Source organism: Pan paniscus, chromosome 9 (assembly GCF_029289425.2).
Source record: "Pan paniscus chromosome 9, NHGRI_mPanPan1-v2.0_pri, whole genome shotgun sequence".
Taxonomy (NCBI): Eukaryota; Metazoa; Chordata; class Mammalia; order Primates; family Hominidae; genus Pan; species Pan paniscus.
In genome coordinates, this window is record NC_073258.2 from 18,955,128 (window position 1) to 18,976,415 (window position 21,288).

The 21,288-nt window shown below is 42.7% G+C and overlaps 1 protein-coding gene across 2 annotated transcripts in view; it reads right to left on the bottom strand.

The window, feature by feature from the left end:
- Positions 1–21,288, bottom strand: part of SOX6 (SRY-box transcription factor 6) — a 769,230-nt gene that overhangs the window by 622,744 nt on the left and 125,198 nt on the right. For both annotated transcript variants that reach the window (XM_057299104.2, XM_057299106.2), the window contains one exon: positions 19,951–20,130. In XM_057299104.2, the coding sequence (XP_057155087.1) occupies positions 19,951–20,111 (161 nt within the window). In that variant the 5' untranslated portion in view covers positions 20,112–20,130. The remainder of the gene's footprint in view (positions 1–19,950; positions 20,131–21,288) is intronic.

Genomic DNA, 21,288 nt, shown 5'->3' on the forward strand with positions numbered 1-21,288 from the left:
TGAAATACATATGTACATGTATTAGGGTTCATGAGCGTTTTGCTAAGGGCGTGCTCTATCCAAAATGTGGCAACCACTATTCTGTCAGAAGTTCTCCCGAACAAACCTTAAAATTGTCTTGCCAGAGGAATTCTTCCAGACTCAACCTTACCAGCAATATTCTCCAGCTGCATTTAGGCTATCTAGAATGCCTAAGATCTCTATTTCCTCTCCATGAATATCCCAAGTTATGCCCCTTTGACCTCAGGTACTGAAAATGTTACCTACATTCACTCCAATCAATCAAGGAAGATACCAGCTATAGGTTACTATGTGATAACACTGAAACAAGCATTTTATTAATTATCAAACATATTTACTTTTAAGATGCACTAGTAATATACATATTACTTAAATACATATATTAAATAGACAGCTCATTTGGGACAAGTTAGAATGACCATATAATTTAACACCTCCCTTACTAAGTTTAATAAAATCATATTTGTCTTTTAAATTATCTCAGATATAAACTTGTTAAATGAGCAAAATTAATAACTATATAAGCATAGCCTCATAAAATGTAAAGAACATTAATACAAATGTCCTATTTTATTGGCATTTAAATTGCAGAAACTAGCACATATACAAATCAAAAAAGAAGAAGAACAGCCCAAAGATGTGAAAGTAGTACTAAGAAAATGCAAAAGAACGTGGCAAGGCTAATGGAAATCCTCTCCACAAGAGTTCCCCTTTATTCTAGGCCTCAGAGAATCCCTGCAAATAATATTCCAAGGAACATGATCAGCTCATTGAAATAAAAACAAAACAAAACAGCTAAGCATAAGAGAAAATAAGGTGCCTTGAGCAAGAATCTTAAGAAAAAGCACAGACCAGCTATGGCTCTCGGTAGTGAAATTATAGATACTGGAGTTATCAGCAAGCAATTTTAAAATAAATAGGTTAAAGAAATAAAAGATAAGCATAAAGCACATATAGATATTTCTATATCTGTCTATAAAGATTACCTCACCAATTTGAAAAAAATCATTTGAACACACAGAAATGAAAAATATAATAAAATTAAAACTTCAAGGGATAGGTTTAAAGCACATTAAATAGAGCTGATAAGAACAAGTGGCAAGGAGTCATGGAAATAGGGGAGTGCCCACCATCTCCCCAACATCCTTCTTTACTCAGGGTGAGCCATGACAAATGAATAATGGAATACTCTTTATAAACAGGGATGGATTTTGAGGGTCACAGATGATGATGGTCAGCTTTGAACACAGCGTAAAAGTAAAGACACCAAGGCCATGGATTTCTAGACTATGTCTTTGGCCTTCATCACCTTTAAAATGAGTTATTCCTGCTTATATAAACGATGGGAAGAACGTTGAACAAATCAAAATCCACCTTTAGAAAAAAAAAATCAGAATGCTCACCATATACGTTAGAAGTTTCTTCCCAAGTATTTAATTATACCATTTTCTTTCAATATGAAAATGAATGCAAAGGGCATAAAGTGATATTTTTGTACTGTAATCAGACTTTCATAGAAAAATGACAACCAAGCACTTATTATGAACCAACAAGGTACTAAGTGTGTTATGCACATCATCTCCTCAACCCTCACAATATCCTAGGAAGAAGGCATTAATATTCTCATTTAACACTTAAGGAAATAGATTCAGAGAGGATAAATAAATTGTAAATGGTAGAACAAAATTTGATCCCGGGTGTGCTGATTCAAAAGACCAAGCTCTTAACACCTAAAACAGTATTGTTTTATACAAATAAATTCAGAATTAAAAAAGAAAAAATTCATGTACAATATAAAGGGGTATACTTTTTATATGCTCTATTTACACAGCTCCTGATAACATTGATGAGCTTTCCATGTGGACATAACAAAGAAATCAAACACAAAACTTCACAACTAAGACACAGCTAATTATGAATGCTTTGGAAAACGGCCCAAGGTGTTTTCCAAACCTGTTAATTAAAAGTCAAGCTGTTTCTCATTCTTTCCCTGTCATGCCCTACGTAAGAATATGAGTCTCTAAGTTCACTAGTCCTACCCAACACAGGTTGTATATATATGAATATATATACCTCAGAGAAAATAAGCCTGTTACAAAATGCCATACAATTTAAAACGCAAAAGTCAAAAGTATTCGGTGTACATGAGCCCACATTAGCATAGCTGTAAAATTACACAAACCTATACAAAAACTACAAATGGACGCATTCTCTGGATTTACTGTTATCTGTAAACATTTAAAGAATCTGATATCAAAAAGCTAACAATTTCTTTAAAAATGCCTTTAAGGGTTGCAAGGTTACAATCCTTTTTTAAACCTCAATATATCTACTTTCATTGTGCATTGTTATAGTGGGAAAGGACTACAGCTAAGAAATTTTAAAACAATAAAATTTTCCTTCCATATGTATTTAAGTCTCCAGAGTCAAGGGTAAAAAATGTTCCTGAGACTCAATTGATTAATATGCTGTTTTCCAAGTTATTTAAACTTTGTTCAGCTGCTATATTCTTTCAATTTTTATTTTCTTTTCGGTTTTTGCCTTTTTTTTTTTTTTTTTTTTTTTTAGACAGAGTCTCACTCTGTCACCCAGGCTGTAGTGCAGTGGCGTGATCTCGGCTCACTGCAAGCTCCGCCTGCCGGGTTCACGCCATTCTCCTGCCTCAGCCTCCCAAGTAGCTGGGACTACAGGCCCCCGCCACCATGCCTGGCTAATTTTTTGTAGTTTTTAGTAGAGACGGGGTTTCACCGTGTTAGCCAGGATGGTCTCAATCTCTTGACCTTGTGATCCGCCCGCCTCGGCCTCCCCGAAGTGCTGGGATTACAGGCGTGAGCCGCCGCGCCCGGCCTGGTTTTGGCTTCTTACTAAGGAACTTAATTGAAAATCTTAAAGGAAGATGTTCTTTAAATATGATGCTTTTAGCATCATAACTAATTTAATATGACTAAGAGGATGTTTTTAAACTGTTTTCTATAAATTTCACGTCTTTTTCCCCCTCCTTTACTAAATTTCAGAACCTTTCTTTTTAATGTAGAGATTTCATCATTTTTTTTTCATGCCATTACCAACAATACAAGTCTCCAGGATGCCAAAGCGGTGGTGAGGAAAATAGGTTAAAGCCATTGTAGACCACGGCCATAGCTTCTCTAGCCTATGTGACCACCAATCTCTTTTCAGAAAGTGATTATGTCGCAGTCATATAAGCTGCAAAACTCAGTAAGTGTGTTTAACTTGGAGAAACAAGTTATTAAACACCAGAGAGCTTCCAAACTAAAAATATGAAAGAAGGCCTGCTGGCTCAGAGAAAAGGCATTCAAAAGTTATTAGAAAACATGAGTTTCCAGATTATGAAATTAGGTGGGCATGATGGCTCCACCTATAGTCTTTGGAAGGCCAAGTCAGGCCTTCTTTGAGGCCAGAAGTTCAAGACCCACCTGGGCAACAAGATACCACCTCTACCAAAAAAAAAAAAAAATTAGCCAGGCATGGTGATGGGCTTCTGTAGTCGCAGCTACTCAGGAGGCTGAGGCAGGAGAATTGCTTAAGGCCAGGAATGGCTGCAATGAGCCATGATTGTACCACTGTTCTCCAGCATGGACAACAGAGCAAGACCCCGTCTCTTAAAAACACAAACAAACAAAAAGATTAAAAAAACAAAAACCTAATAAATGGATTTATCATCCCCATTGGAAAGTTATCAGTAGAGAGGGTTTACTGCTGCTACTGCTGCTTCTGCCACTACTACTGTTCATCACTATCATTGTATAATTATAATTTGTATTTCTTCCAAAAACCTTAAATAACCACTCTGAGGATTAATTTATTTTCATATTATCCCTTAATAAAAAAGAAGTTATGATATACGCCAACTTTGCCGTTGGAAAAACTTAATTATAAATATGAGGCACCTAAAGAGCTGCAACACATAAGGGAAACAGAAATAACACCTAGATCTAAAAGCTTTCAGACACAGCTTTTTCTCTAAGATCATGCTTGTCCATTTTCTAAAAGTGTATTACAGTGTAAGATACAAGATTTTATTAACTCACAGCCCTGATCATCAGTTCATATATTAATAAGCCACTTACTGTAATTTTCATACCTAGTTGACATATTTGAAGGAAAGTAATAATTTGAAAGATTCCTCTGTACCTTAAAATGCACTCACAATGTTCCTGACCACAAAACTGAGCTAAGAAAGAGAAGTGCAGTGGCTAAGCTGCTGGCTTATGTCCATATCACATTCATGACAGACACAGCCTTTCTAGGAATCACAAAGAAACATGTACGAGACATTTCAGTGTCAGATCTACAGAAAAGCTAGTTATACTGTCAAATGTTCCCCCATGTTCAGTGCTCTTTAGGATGTTACCTAAAGCCAGTTCCTCATCATCCTTTAAATCACAGATCAAAGGCCATCTCCTACTAGAAGCTTTCCCTGACATAGGTACTTCTGCTGTTATACATAACGCCATGATAGTAATTAGCACACTGTACAGAATCACCTATATCCATACCTCTTCACTAGTACAATGCATTTTCATCTTTGAAATTATGTAATCAAGTTCTTCTCAGCCTTTTCACCATCAAGGATTCTTTTATTAACGAACCTCATGTTTTGAAAGATTGTTTTCTATCAAACTTGCCACACTTATTATTACATAATTTTCTAATTTGTATTAATCAAAGACATATAGAACTGATGTTTAATGCTTCTGATCAGCATGGTATTATTCTTTTACATTAGTGTATGGGAAATGCAGCAATAATTTGGCTCTGGAAGTAAGTATGAAAATACAATAAATGAGCACTGACATTATATCAAAGAGATTGGGAAACAAGAGGGCCAAAAAAGCCAGTTCTAACTTATGACATACAAGCTTTGTTTGAAGTAAATAATATCCTGAAGCAAAACCCAATTGAAACATTGATTCACATCAAGTAGAAAGTTAGTATGGCTGGTAAGTTTATCTACTCCACATACCTTTTATTGAATGAGGCAATGAATATGAAGGCACTTTAAAGGCTGACGAGTACTATAAATATAAGAGAATTAAGAGCCTTTCTCATGCCATGGTTCTTGTACTGATCATATAACTATTGTCAATTTATCCTAACACCGTTATCCAGAACTGTTCTACCCACTTATATGTATATATATACTTATGTATGTATGTATATGTGTGTGTATATATATATATTAAATATATATACAGTAGCTTCAAACTTAACCTTTCTAACAACCCATGGAATAAATTATATCACCATCCCCATTTTTAAAATTAGAAAATTGAGATTTGGAGAGGTTGCATTACTTTTCCAAGGTCACACAACTAGTTTAGCAAATAAAACAACAGAAAATCTTCAAAAAATCAAAATTGAAAGTTTAATTTTGGTCTTCACACATATAGGTCTGTCATTCAAATGAAGAAGAATGTCTGCTTTCATTTTTTCTTAAAATGAAAGCAAAACAAAACAGATTGAGATGGGTATATTTGACAAAAAGAAATCCCTGGTGTTAATCATTGATATATATAACCAAAGACTATAAAATCTCCTTTTGGCAGGCTTTCAAAATAAAGAGAACTTCTTAACTGATTAGAATGAAGAAAGGATGATCAATACTATATAGCAATGACAAATGAAATGACCTTTCAAACTCTTTTCTAGGCCTTAGAATTGTAGTTTTATCAAATTTGAGAAGTTGAACATGTAAACTCTACATTTAGTCATTACTCTATCCCAAGTCTTCCAGACCATAGATTAATTCTCCTTTCAAGGAAAGAAAGTTAAGAACCTATATTGCTATTTCTATTTTACATAAGAGGGAAAGAAGCAAGTTATGTAACTTACCAAAGATTACATAGCAATTATGTAGTAAAGCTGGAATGGGAAGCCAGATCCAGATAATTGTAAGTATAGAACCACTTCAACTATAACAGATAACATGTATTAAATGTTTATTTTATACCAATCCCTCAGCTTAGTGCTTTACATTCGTTTATCTCATTTAATCCTCAAAACAACCCTATGATATAGGTATTATTATTATTATTCCCATTTTATAGATAAGGAAACTGAGGCTTAGGGATTATACCATGGATATATTGGGAGGAGAGGAGCTGACTTCTCATACACAGAAGGTTCAATGCCCATGGACCTAGTTGGAAATTATTTTGAGAAAATAAAAATATTCCTGACCTTCAATATTCTTTCCCAAGAAAATGCAATGAACTACTCTCTCTTAGCTGAGGGCATTCTTACTCAGTTTTATCAACAACCTGCTTAGCATCAAGACAACCACACCTAAGTTTCTCCACCTACCAACTATGAAAATCTTCAGAAGAAGAGAAAATCCTTTAAAAGTAAAGACTCATGGCTTCAAAAATGCTCTTCAGGGTGTCTAGAACTTAGTAAGTCTTTATGTTATTCAATGACCTATTTGTAAAGTATAAAATGTAGCATTTGCAACCATGCCTGGGAATGAGTATGCTCTTTAAAAAAAAAAAAATCTGTTGCATTTTCTTTTTTCTACATATGGGGCTTGTGTGGCCTTGGAAAGTGAAGCATCTTTAATTTTCTTTGTCTAATTTTAAAGAACCACTTTTCAAAGAAGCAAAGAAATTGTGCTCGGTGAAGTCAAAATCACAAACAGCATAAAGTCCCTTTTTACATGTGAATGGATATATCAAAGATAGACAATTCGTCTCTTTAAGATGACTGGAAACAACAAATTATTGAAGGTAGCAAGGGTGACAGATCATTTCAAGGGTTACCGTGGGAGATTTTTCTGAGAAGAAAGAGATCAAGAGAGAACCGAGAGAACATAGAATGTTTGTGTACACTCTAATATGCACATCACATAGTGCGCTTTGAATTTATCTTATATTTATTATGCCTATTTATACGTATCATCATTGAAGAGCATCAAATCAATATACTTAAGTAATTTGATTAAAAATAGTTAGAACACGCAAAACTCTTAAAGGATTTAATAATATCACGTTAGGCTTCTTCAATACATGGTGCTTCAATCCAGAGAAATCTTTAGAAGGCTTTATAGACCATGGGAGCTTAGTAAATAAAATACATCAATGAATTCCTCGCCACACACACCACAATAAAATGTTCGTAGAAAGAGAGCAAATACAGAAATAGAAGAGCCAGTAGATTACAGAGCAGCAAATTGAAGTTGGTCACCAAAGATGCAAAAATTTCTAAAATATATACAGCACAGGACTACCAATTGTTAGATTTTGTATTTCACTATTTATCCCCAAATAGTTACAGTCTAAAATATTAACTCAATTATTGATAAATAAAATCAAACGTCCCTCTATAAATGGAAAGAGATAACTCTTTAGATAAATATAAACATTTCCATAGTTTCAATTGATTGTTGTTCACTTGAAGTATCATGAAAGAGAATGCCACTACACATTTTCATGCCATTTAAATGAAAAGAAACATATCAGGATTTTTCTTTAAGTATTTAAAAAATGATTTTTTTCCAATATATGTATTGTGCAAGTTTGTGAGGATTACTAAATATATTAGCATTATAAAGTAGAAATAAGTAGGCAGTTGATTTTTAATGTGGTTTATTAGTTTATAATAGATTACAACATCTACAATTAACCTCAGAAAATAACTCACATCTTTCCTAAAAATGAAAGTTTTTTTGAGTGAATAATAAAATATGAGTGATATATTAGGGGTCTTAGAGGAGCAAGAAGAGATTCTGAATATAAACAAGCCATCATTCTGGTAAAAAGAAATACAAACAAGAAGAATAAAAATAGTTGATGCACAAAAGCCATAATGAGGGGGTAGCTCAAAAAATAACTTCTACTTTGAATGGTTTGGATGAAATACAAATTATCCACAGAAAAGTGTGGACTGGCATAAATGTTTGTACAAAATTATAAGTGTATTTCAAGAAGTATGCAAGAGGCAACCGCCTGCATGATGCACAAGGTCCCAGCAATGCTCTGCTTAAGTGCTAGTGCACAGAGTCCAAACCACTGCATTTTAATTACCATGCAGCTTCAGATATATTGCCTTTGATATGGAAATGTTCTTCTTCTCTCATCTTCACATATGGTCTCATGCACAGAAATCTTTATCTGATTCATAAAAAATAAACTAGAATCCAATCTCAACACCTGACCCCAGTGCTTAGAAGTTTTTTACTAAGCATGGTATCACTATAAAAAGAATGGCTAATATTGGTGTAAAGTTGGATATTTTGAGCAAAGATATGAAGGATTTGCAGTTAGGAACTGAATCGATACTGCTTCTCTGAGGTTTTAGGGTTTCATGTTCCCTTTTTTAAGACTACCACAGATTTGAGGAAAAACAGACCAGCACTCTTTTTTGGAGCTGAGAGAGTCTGCAGTAGATTTAAATGATATTCCATTTTACACCCTCCACCCACTTTCTTCAACTGATATTTCTATCCAAACTATTACAATGACGACTTAAAAATTGAAAAGCTCTATCAAAACCCATAATGCAAATTTTGAACTATTTCCAGTTTGTTTAAATGTCTAAACAAAATAATTAACTGAAAAGCTTTTACCCTTTTCCACAGAACAAGGAAAATAAAAACACTTTCCTGTGAATAAATAATGAATATATAATGAAAGGATGGTGAGAGTTTCTGACACAACGCTCACCAAAACAATGAGTTTTCGGATCACATTTGAAAAACCTCAGGCCAAAAGGATATGCTACACATTTAAACTGGGCTTACATTAATAAAAATTGCTTTTCCTACACTATATAGGAGCACTAGGTTTTTTTACTTGAATATTGAGATTCAGGGCATAATCAGTAGAAAATATACAGTCAGGATGAATACATAAACTGTTCTAATACCTTATTTTCCTTATTAGGAAAAAAAACAGAGGAGAGACATATTTCTTAAGAAGAAATCCAAACCCAAAGATAGTCCATTTCTTCCTCTAAACAGCAGTGAATGTTCATTTTTAGCAGGTTTCTATAATAAAATCTGTTATCATTAAATCTCATATACCTACATAACTTGATAATTGTGAAATAACTTGATTAATTTTTTAATGGTAATGTGGCCTATCTAACCTCATGAGAGCAGATAATACATCCCATCTGCAAAACATCTTGCTGTTAGTTATCTGTGTTTTATCATTTCTAGTACCTGTCTGTGCCTGATATGGTATTCTCAGACACATTAGCTTGATGGAATGTTTCACTTGACTTGAAAAACATCAATTGATATATATGCATCCCTAAACTATATTAAAACAAATAGCTCTTAGATAAACCAAAATTTTTGTTGTACTATTCTATACTTTCATAGAAAGTTGTTCGTAAATAGTGAAAAATATATGTATGTATGAATTCTCTCACTAACAAGAGAATGCTTTCAAACATGGAAAGAGATACATAACCGAACAAAACAGAAAAGCATAGAAAATATTAAAAGTAGGTGTTAAAGCCAATGTATATTATCTTTTTCAAAAGAAATTCATTTATTCCAGTACCTACTATACTGATTGAAAGAAAATTATTTAAAAGTCACTAATATCTTCAATATAAGATAGATATGTGTAGCAATTTCATCAGTGACCAATAACTAAATAATTCCTAAAAAAGGTCAAATAGAAACAGACATAAAATCTCAATAATGCCATCAAATTTTATCATTTTTTACAGTAATATAGTTTAGAGTATTGTAAAAGAAAGATTTGCCAGTTAGATTAACATATTGTACATATATGTTTTTCCCTTAAAATGAAAAATATCTGTTGTTTTCTGCTACTACTGAAAAAATGCCCAACAGACAATATAATTTTCCTACTTAATCTCATTTCTTCTAGGCATTCAGTTACCAAATCCATTATAGAATCAGCTTAAGGTATAGGTACTTGATACTATTATATCATTTATATCATGCTCCATAATAAAGAACTCAATTTTTTGTGCATTTTAAAAAATACATATTCACCAAGAGAATGTTCCTTCTCATGACTTCCAAAACATCAAATAAAAGCAACAATAAACAGAATAAACAATAAACAAAAAGCTATCTAGTTTTGCCACTATAACTGAAGGAATATGGTGGAGAAGAGAAGAGAAACGAGGTGTTGGTGATACATGAGAAAAGCAACAGAGGATGTCACTATGCCTATGGAATTAATGCCCTGGTACTTGATATCGGGATCCTGGTTACTTACTATCTTTGGTCTTAAACTAGACCTAATAATTGTGATGCACACTTGCTTTCAAAGTTTGAAACATTTGTTTTTTGGTTGTTTGCTTTTTTTTTAAGAGGGACAATTTCTCTTGATTTATGAGGTTTTCAAAACTGTAGAAGGAAAAAAACTACATGTCATTTGGCCTACTGCCCATGTGCTCACATATGTGTATTCAAGAAAATACTTCCAAAACTGCACGGAAGATACCTAAATCAGTCATAACTTTTCTCCTGTTATAAGAAAGTGAAATATTTCATCGGTTCGATGAAAAGCAAATGCAACTTAATAAACCGTGTCCTCATTTCCCACCAAGAAAGGTGCACTCTTGCTGCCATAGAAAAGCTAACCCTGGGCCGGGGTTAGCCTGTTCACGCCTGTAATCCCAGCACTTTGGGAGGCCGAGGCAGGCAGATCACCTGAGGTCAGGAGTTCAACACCAGCCTGGCCAACATGGTGAAACCTCATCTCCACAAAAATACAAAAATTAGCTGGGCGTGGTGGCGTGTGCCTGCAATCCCAGTTACTTGGGAGACTGAGGCGGAAGAATCGCTTGAACCCAGGAGGCGGAGGTTACAGTGAGCCGAGATCACGCCATTGCACTCCAGCCGGGGCAACAGAGCCAGATTCCGTCTCAAATAAAAAAAGAAAAAAAAAAGAAAAGCTAACTCTGTCCCACTAAACTTGTGAAAGATTTAGGATGTTTGCTTGTTTGTTTGTTTTGAAATAAAAAAGAGTCTTCTAGTAGGTATCAGACATATCTGAGTGGCCTAGAAACAAGGGGGGAGGAGGAAGACTGATGCAAGTGCCTAATGTTGAGTGTTGAATTCCAGGGTAACTGCACAGGGTGACAGAGGGAAAGTCATGTTCATGGCTGCAGAAATCTGGTCTCTGCCAGAAAGTGCAGGCTAAAGCAGACCTGACACTGGGATCTGGGAAGCCAGGTAGGAAGCTCAAGCAACAACAAGGTACTTACTGCTCCTAAGAACCCCAGGCTGAACCAGAGTAAGATAGGGAAAGACAGTAGATCTGCCCAGGCTTTCCCACAGTGATCACTAGCAGCCCCAAGCGGCTAGGCCTGGAGGGGGAAACCAGAAGCTGCAATCAGAGCACGGATATTAACTTCTGAGAGACCTTTGGGAGTGGGGGTGGGAGGGAGCACAGAGACAGGTAAACAATCCAACCTAGAAGCATGAAGTCCCTACCCAAGCCAGGACATACAATGCCAAGCCTGGAATGGTCTTACTGGGTTGGTGCAGAGGGCCACTAGCAGCCCTCCCCCACGAGTAGGATGTGAAGAATAGGTATGTTGCCAGATTTTCTCTGCATCTCCTTTCCCCATTCAGTCTGCACTCTGCGCTGGTGTCCAGTACCCCTCTTACCAATAGTTGAACAGCCGAAAAATAAGAAGATAAAATAGGAAGAGAAGAAAAGAAAAGATTTAAAAAAAATCCAAGACAAGGCTACACTGTCACATACTTCTCTGCTACGGCCTCCCGAGGCTGCCCTGGCCGGTTCGGCCCTCCCTCGGGAATCCTGGAACCCAGAACAGAGCTGAGCGGACCAGGTCGGCCAAGCCCGTGCCTGCGGGCCTCGGGGACGAGGTGCTGAGTGCGCAGGCTAATTATACATGTGGCATTTGGGCAGCCGACTGTCCAGTGACACCTTACCTTATGAGGAAACGTCAACCCCAGCAACTGTTCAAAACAAAATGCCATTGCGGGATCAGCTTCGCCGGCCCTTGGCCGGTTCAGGATTGCTTTTCCCACAGCCTCTCGAACTTTGTGCAAGAATGTGGCCTAGGGAGGCCAGCCGTGCGCGGGCGGGCCGACCAAGGTTGGGGGACAGGCAGGGCAGGACTTGCCAGGTGTCCGTCCTGTCCCTCCTCGCCATGGACCAGCTCGCCGACCTGACCACTTGACCTTTTTTATTCACCAAACCCACCTCCTAGAAATAAACTGGGCGGGGCTGTGTCTGTTCTCCTCGGGACCCGGGGAAAAACCTGGACATGTGACTAGAAAGGGCAGGAGAGAGAAGACCCTAGTGGGCGGGAGTAGAGGGGCCCTCTCTCATCTCTACTCCCCCGGGTTGCTGGCTGGGCCGTCCAGCCAGGGCCAAAGCCCGGCCGCCGGAGTACGCGGCTAGCACCGGCGCCCGGGACGCGGACGTCATCCGAGCGCCCATTGACAGTACAGCGGGAGGTCCGGAGCCCAGCCCAGTTTGCCGCAAGGACGGCTTCGGGCCACCTCTAGCCCTAAACTTCAAGCGCGGCCCTCACAGGGTCTCACACACAAAAGCAGCCCAGGACAGCCCATCTCGCTAACAGCCCAGCCCCGCCAGTTCAGTCGAAGACTTATTTTTAGTCCCCAAATAGGGGCGGCATTCAATATCTGACAATTCACACAAAACAACATTTTCAAACTTGGTCAGCCTAAGAGACCGTAAATAAAACTCAAAACAAGCTGGCGACTGCCACCTTTTATCTGCTCCGAACACACCAATTCTTTTTATCTTAAAGCTCTGCGGAGCGCCGGGGAAGCAGCCCGGCACCGAGCTAATCTGCCCTCAGCAGCCCCGGGCCGCTCCTCCCGGCATCGGAGCACAACCCCAGCAGCCTTTGCACAAGCCCTTTCCCTTGTCTGCCCGGCCCTTTAAGGGAGAAGGAAGAAAGCAGCTCCCGCGGGAGCGGCCGGGCTCCGGCTGGGTCCCGGGGCGGGTGGCAGCACCGCCCCCTGCCCTGGGCCGAGCCCGGGAGCAGCGGACCGCGGCCCCGGCTGCAGAGGAACGGCGGGTGGCGGGGCCCCGGCAGGGCGCCGAGAAGGACGGAGGGCGCCGGCTGGGCTCAGGGACGCGGGGCGGGGAAGAAACGTGCCGGCGACCGTGCGCTCGGCCGGGTGACTCCCTGGCGAAGTCCGCGCCCGGAGGGGCTGAACTACCCCTCGCCCCCGCTCCCGCCAGGTCAGGCACCACTGCCCTCGCGGCCAGGGTAAAGAGGACCACAGATCAGTTAGCCTTGGATTTCGGATGGGCTTGGAATTCGGTTTGTTTATTCCTGAAAAGATCATTAAAAAGTACTGTCCAAAAACGGGGGGAGGGGGAAGGAAGGGCGACAAGCGGAGGGAGCTGGAGGCAACTCGAGCGGTGTCCCGAAAAAGTTGCGGCGGAGCGGCGGTGGGGTGAGGGTGGGAGGAGGGAGCGCAAGCGTTTTCTAGCTACCCGGGTTTTCTTTATGAACTCCTCCGAGTAAACTTTATCCCGGCGAGAGAGCGGCGGAGATCCTCGACTCCCGCCCGCCCTCAACCAGTGTCAACCCCACAAACAGCCTAAGTTTCCAAACCGAAATGGGGGTGGGGTGGGGGTAGCATTAAGAAGCCCAGAAGCTCAGCGGGTCCTCCCGACCTCCCGCACCCAGAGCCTGGGTGACACTGAAGCGCTCCGAACACTGTGGCGTCGCAGTCACACAGCGAATCAACCCAACACTTTTCAAGAAAACAAAATATTTGCTAGGAAACTTACTTTGCATTTAGTCTCTATTCTTTGGGGGATGCGGTTTAGGTCGGCTCGCAAGGGAAGCCCGTTTTGTCCAGGTTGGATATTGTCTACGTATGGATCAGCCCTTGGATGAGGGTTTATTTTAATTTATGGCTTATGCATTCTTTTAAGGTCGATTTACATGACCTCCGGCTACAACTAAGACAGCCGAGGAGGGCACTCCAGTCGTCAGTCGGCCAAACCCACAATTAAAACAGCCCTCCCCCTAGTCTCGGTGTGACTAGGGCTCTCCCGGGGTAGGCTGGCTGCCTGCCTTTCTCTTTCTCTCTTCTCTCTTCACTTCCCTCTTTTTTCTTTTTTTTTTTTCCTGTATATTTTTCTTTTTTTAGTATCGCGAAATAAGAGGTGGTATCAGTTTTTTAAAAGTTTCAGTGTAACTTTCTCTAAACCCAAGCCTGCGGCGGTAACAAGAGATACAGCGCTCACAAAGCCCTCGGGATGTTGCCCTCTTGTGGGCACCGAGGGCATTACCGCCTAGCGGTCCCATCTGAACCTTCAAAGCCGACACGCATTTGCTTTCACAGAACGAGGAGGGATGACTACACACGCAGCCACAAAAGCTTCCTCTATCACACACTTGAGCGAACTTCAATGAAATACCTACCTCAAACTTCACGGAGACTTACAAATTCATTCTCTAAGCCACCTGACTTCTTTTTCACATCATTCCCAATTATATAGATTAGAATACCTATGCGGGGAGGCGGAGGTGGAGGAGTGAGGTGGGCCGAGAGGGCAGACAGATTTCCGGACGAATACTTAGGATGGCGATAACAGCTTTCTGTTGTCAAAGGTTGCGTTGTGTCCCTGTCCCTGCCCTTTTGCCTTAATGTCCTACGCACAGTTATCTACGGCTACAACATGTGTTTTCTCAGGGTGGATTTTTTGGAGGGGAGGTGAAGGGGAGAAAAACAGACCCCCGCCACGCAGATCTGTCACTCCGGAACAAGGCGCAACTCTCCAAGAGGGGGACGCATCCTCGGGATCAGCGCGTCCACCAGCGAGCGGCGGGCGCCCGGGCCCCTTTCTCTCCCTCCACTCCCCCTCCGCGTCGGCCCCTCGGAGCGCCCTCCTCCCGCTCCTCCTCCTCCTTTCCCCTCCCCAGCCAAGTACGCAAACCCGCCCCGGCCCGGCAGCCGCGGCTCCCGGCCACCCGCGCCCTCTCGGGGCTCCGCTCGCTCGGCTCTCGTCCCTCTGCCTGTCCTGCCCCATCCCCTCGGTCCCAGCTCACAGAAACTAACCCTGGAGTGCCCGGAAGGGCAGGAGCGGAAGACGCCGGGGGACGGCGGCCCGGCCCTGGGCTCCTGCCCCCTGCCCCCTCCGGCGGCCCAACAGGTAGCTCACAGCGGGCCGCGCGCCCTGGCTCTGCCTCCCTCGCTCTCGAGATCGCTCGCTCCGTCCCGGTTACCTGGGCGGGCTCCAGGATGGTACCGCGCGGGAGGGCTCCTTGTGCGCTGCGCCGCAGGAGTAAATGGCATTAAAGAAAAAGGGAAAGATACAAATAAAAAAAATTAAAAGGAAGGGGAGTCGGTGCTAGGTCAATTGTCACAGTCCGGGGAGCAAGGGAACAGAACCCCCCAGCGCCGCGGCCGGCGTAGCCCGTTAACTCAAGTCTGCGGGGGTGTCCCGCCCCGGGTGGGGGCAGCGCAGAGCGGCAGAAGTTTGCCGCCGGGGTTCCAGGAGGTGCGCGCGGAGCGGGGTGACTAGGGGCTTCACCCTGGAACAAGTGAAGGCGATGGTTAGTGCTGTCAATCTTGGCAATCAGTGTGAGCGGCCATGTCGTAAGTATTCAAAGCATTTCCCGTCGTGCAACATCAGAAAGTGAGTGGCCAGGGCATTGATCTGAGCGAGGGAGAGGAGGCTGGGCTCCCCTCCCAGACAACACAGGCAAGATGAGACAAGAGGCGAGGGAGGCAGCGAGCCAGGCAGAGAAGCTGGGAGGGAGGAGGGCGGGCCGGGGGAAGAAGGAGGGGAGAGCGGGAGGCAAAGGCAAGAGAGAGCCGCAAAGAGAGAGGAGGGCAGAGAGATCGGCGAGACCAGAGGTTGGAACTGGGGAAAGCGCCTGGAAAGAGACGGTGAAGCAACTACTAGGGGAGAACTGGAAGGAGACAAAGAAGAGAGAGAGTCGGGGTCAGAGGAGAATGGGGACAAGTACTAGGTGGGGGAGAGGCAGGCTGAGGGGAAAACGACCAAAAGAGCTCTATTGGGGCTAGGGCTGCCGGGAGGAGGGGTCAGGAGAAAGGCAAACTGTAGCGTGGAAAAGGTAGGCAACTCGGGGAGATTAAAAAAAGGAGCAAACTGGAGAAAGTGAGGAAGTCAAATGGTAAAGGAAAATGTAGGAATGGTAGCTTGTGCTTTGGAAAAGTTAGGTGACAGAAGGAGGCATGGGCTGAATGTTGAGAAGTACTAAGAGATAGAACTGGACCACAAAAGCGAGTCACGAGACAAACGGAGAAGGGGAAGGACACGCAGGCCAGGGAGAAGACAAGAAGGGTGGATATTAGGATGAACAATAAGAAGGATGAAGGAAAACGAAAAAAAGAAGTAGTCAAAAGAGAGAAAAGAAAGAGATGAAGGAAGCAGAGATGATGAAAACACACCACTTAGTAGGATCTCAGCAAATGGGGGAAGAGAAACATTTTAAACGATGGAGGAGGAGGCATTGAAAAAAAAAAAGAAAAAGCAGTTCACACAGGAGATTCCTAACATATGTAGGTAGCAGTGTTCTGGAGGCCATATGGATTATATAGTTTATGGATTCAAATTATTATAAATAACAGGACATGTACAAATCACCAAAAAATTATTACACTTTCACGGCAATAAATAAAACAATTCCACAATTGTTATACTGTTATATGGATAAGTCTTCATTGTATGGGATTGAGTGGGTGATATATGTATATTACGTCAACTTTATAGAGGAAAAGATTTGGAGAAACAATTTCAAGAGGGGTGGATTAAAGGTTGTTGAAGATGAAAACAGTTTCAGTCACCCAGGATGACATATAAAAATGCCTAAGTCAGATGTAGAAAATTATGTTAATAAAAGACCCCCAGAAAAAACCTAAATAAAGATTCCCTTTGAGTCATGTGTAGGGTAGATTATAGATTTGAAGGACATAGAATGTCATAAAGAAGTAGACACCTGAAACTTAATCTCAGTGCAAAAAAAGCTGGAGGACCAGGACAGGGAATAATCATGGTCTCAGGTAGTAGAGATGCAGAATATAAAAGATAGATGAGAAAACTAGCTTTGATAGCAGCACAAGGCTAACTAGAGGCAGTATGCACAAGGTGAGGTTGGCCTGCCTTAACCCAGGCCCAAAGAAATAGACTAGATTTGAGAAACTGAGGTCAGTGGAAAGTCAAAACTACATCAAGATAAAAGCTGGGAAAGAGGTTCTGAAGCACCAGCATAACCTGCAGAGATTTGTGAAGGAGAGATCCTTACTGTATAGAAACTCATATGAGATGGCCACTTTGAGACAGTTCATCGAAAGAGATTTGTGAAAGGACATATGGACCAAAAGAGGAGTCAGGAATGCTGATTGGAGAAATCAGAAAGTTTCATGGCAATCTAAAGTTGCCAACATGAGGAAGACCTCCTACAGATGAAGTGATCAAAGACAAAGGGGAGAAAGTCTCATCTCTATTACATTATCTTTGAAGAAAACGGAGCAGGATGCAAGCACAGAAGATGGAACAAGCTGAGCTGTCGATCATATACTGCCTTTTTAAAATATACTCCATGTTGGTTTCACACAAACTCCAGATTAAAAAAAGAGATAAGAGTGAAGATGAGCTCCTAGGATCTGTGGGGCAGAAGAAATAGTCATATGCTCCTGGCCCACTAGGAAATACAATGCTTGAAGACTGGTAGCTTGGGGACTGTGAGTTAAACTGACTTGATGTTTTTGGGAGGAGTTAGTCCCCAGCAAGAAATCTTGTGTCTCCACCAGCCATGGTGACTTTCAGGACTGGAAATTCTGTCTCTAGGGGCCAGAGCCTGGAGGCCAATGAGATGTACACCCTGGTACCTTGCTGGGCAGCTCTTAAAGGCCAGGGCTCCCAGAACTGCCTGCGGGCCCCTTGACCTCTAAGGCCCAAGGGGCAAGCTCAGACTGGTGTTTCTAGCCCAGACAGGAGTCAGATCTCCCCTGTGTGTGTAAGAGTGTGGTTGGGCCTGTTCCAGAGCATTGCACTCCTCAGCTGTCTGCCCTGGAACTCAACAACAAGGGCCATAAAACCTCTCCAAAGCCTAAAGAGGTCATCATTGAAGGACCTGTCCTAAATGCCTGCAGAGAGGAGACAGGTGTAGATTAAGTCTCAAAGACCAAGTCCTCAGGGAAGAGCCACCTAGAAAGGTGAAACATTGGGGACGGAAAGGCTGGAGCGCGACTGGGTTCCTCCAATTTGCTGCGACAAGTTTGGCTTTCCAAATACCAGCGCGTCCGTCTCTTTAAATCAGAGCAATCGGGGTTCTGGTGGGCAAGACTGACCCTGCCGACCAGATGCAGGCCGCTAGCGGGAGGCAAGAAGGAAAAGAAGGAGACATTATCAAGATCTCTGGCGTCCACTGAAGGCCCTAATACCCGGCCGCGATTAACCTTCCGAAAAGGAGCCGCAGGAACCCCTTTTAGATTTTATCTAATAAACTGATAGCAAAGTAGATTGATAAGGCGGAACCCGGAGCAAGTAACAATATTCATCCCTAAAGGAAGGAAACTAAAATTTGGGGTCTCGATGCCGCACTTCTGGCTGTGTAAGAGTGACACGTGGCCCTGGGGGCGGGGGTGCCATCTAAGGGTTTCCTCTAAAGCCTCGGGCGCTGGCTATACCAATGAAGAGGGAGAGGCGGAGAGCGCAGCAGCCTGCTAAAGTAAAGTGCTGGGCTCTCCACCTACCTGGTGCGCACCGGCCTGCGGGCTCGGAGAAGTTCCCGGAGGAGCAGAGGGCACCCAGGCACGGTGGCCAGATCCAGGCACTCATAAGCTCACATCCCCTGGGGGTTGGAGCCCCACGCGGCGCAAGAACCCCGGGCGCTGAGCTCCGGGGAACCTGGGAGGGAAGGAGGGGCGAGCGGGTGGGGCTGACTTACCTGCCCGCAGCAGTCGCTGCCTCTGTGTTGTCCGAATGTCCCTGCGCACCGCAACCAGCAAAGGCAATTCGGCTTTGCTAACTTTGGCCTCGCACCTCCAGAGAAGAGGCGCGAACTCGCAAAAGGAAAGGCGCGCACGGTTCCTGGAGAGAGGTCCCCCTGAACTTGGGAAGGACAAGGCAATTAATTCTGCTCGAGAAGTTAGTATTTAAAACACCCACGCAAAAATCATAACGGCTATTAAAACCTCGAATTCCCGCTTTGAAAGACTCCTTACACCATCCGGGCGGACAATTCAGACCTACATGATTTCATATTGAAGTCGCTAACTTCTTTCAGGAAGGACTTCAAAGCTACTGTATAAATTGGACAAGCATAACTGTCAATCGCTCCCAAACACTGAGAAGAACTTTTACTGAAACGAAGGATAAATGAGAGAGTGTAAAAGCCAAAAGGGAAGAAGTTGAAAACTTTAAGTCAGTACGGAGAAGTTTTAGCAATTGGTTTCCTTAAACGGGATAACAAATAAACCAACACTTCAGCTGCCCATCGCACTTCATTTAAGTCTGAAGTAACCAAATAACCTGAACTACCAAATAACAGTGCCCTTGGGACTCTGCCTCAAAGAGGTCGGAACTCGTGTTTCAGCAACAAAAGCAAAAAGCAAACTGAATAATGTCCTGCGTTCCTTAAGATGTCATTCTGCAAAAGGACAAGGCATTGTCCCTCGACTTTAAGTGGACAGAGAATAACATTAAATTTCATTTGAATCTGCGTGTCATTTCTGTTAGGAAGATCACAGCGGTAGCGACAGTAGCGGCAGAGCACCGCCACAAAGGAGGTGGGGAAAAGTGGTAAAAATGCATGAACTTTTTTCCAAAGAAAAATAAAGATAAATCAAAAATAAGTTTTACAGACATGCCTTTCCTAGCTTAGGAAAGTTAATTTTTAAATGCGCTTCTGCTGTCTAAGGTGCAAAGCCAGGCTAGGGAGTGCGTGGCTGGAATCTGCATGCTGATAAGAGAAGGCTGATGTACTTACAGTGACAGAGGGCAGGCTGCGGGAGAAAAGCTGTTTGTGTTAGCCTGCGAGTTACCCAGGGCTGCAGTGAGAGCAGAAGGGAGGAGTGGGAGTGCCAGTCTGCGTACACCTTCACCGCGTCTCATTACATCTGCCAGCCTCTCTCTCCCTCTCTCTTTCATTTCCACATTCCCTTTGTTCCTGAGGAAAAAAAAAAAATCTACACGTCACATCAGAGTCCCCAGATGCAGTCTACACCAAAGAAAAAAATGAATAATTCAATCAAACTGTGCATAGTCTCTAAGGCAATAAATCTATTACACTTAAAGAAACGAAGGGTAATTACCACCATAGAATTAAAATAAGGCCAAAGACCAGAGATGTCGCTGAGTCTGTGGATAAACTCATCCGTAAATAAAGTTTCATTTATTTAATCTTTTTGGCATCTCAAATGGAAAGTCAGAGAAAGATTTTTAACTTATTTTAGAAGGGTACTCACTTCTTTTTAAACACATTGAGGCGGGGGGGCGGGGTTGGGAGTGGGGGGATGGCGATGAAGAAAAGGAGAAAAAGCCGGGAGTATACTACCTTGCTCAAAAAGCTCCCAAAGGCAGCGTGGAGCGGCACAGACACGAACTAAGACAATGTGTGTCTGCGGAGCCTGTACAGGGTCCATTTCTCCCCCACGCCACCCTCCTCCATTCCCCTCTAATGAGACGCGGATCACCCTCCACTCTCACCGACACTGCAGCTCTGCACAAGGGCAGCTGGAATCTGGGAACCTTACCGGCAGCACCAATACCTAAGAGAAATCCCGCTTCCCTGACACTAACACGCCATGCCATCCCCACGCACCCTGCCAAAGTCCTGTAACCATCTACTTCTTCCATCTGCCTAAGAGAAACTGTAAACGGGATTTCCCCCCCACGATTGAATGGAAGCTCTGTACTGTACCGACTTCTGGATTTGCCCTGGGTTGAGTTTAGGGAATGTCTGGAAAGAAAAAAAGGGAGGAAAAAAGGAGGGGGGCAGCTCAAGCCTTGTCCAAGTTAGTCAGAAGGCGGTGTTAGGCAGGAAAGCGCCTACGGGAAAAACAGCTGGGATGCAGACGGGCTATGGAAATCTCAGTTCTAGGAACCGTGTCCTTTCGTCCCGGAGGTAAGATTGTGTGACTGCCGCACGTTTATTCTTTCACTGTCTGTGTCTCTCTTCCCCACCCCCAACTACCCCTGCCACTCAGATCAGCCGGCATGCACCCTGGAGAAGGGCACAAACACGGCGGGGGCTTTATTTTTCAGGTCTCTCCACTCATAAATTATGGGTGTCACTAAAACGAGATTAGCAAATCTTCTACCGCTG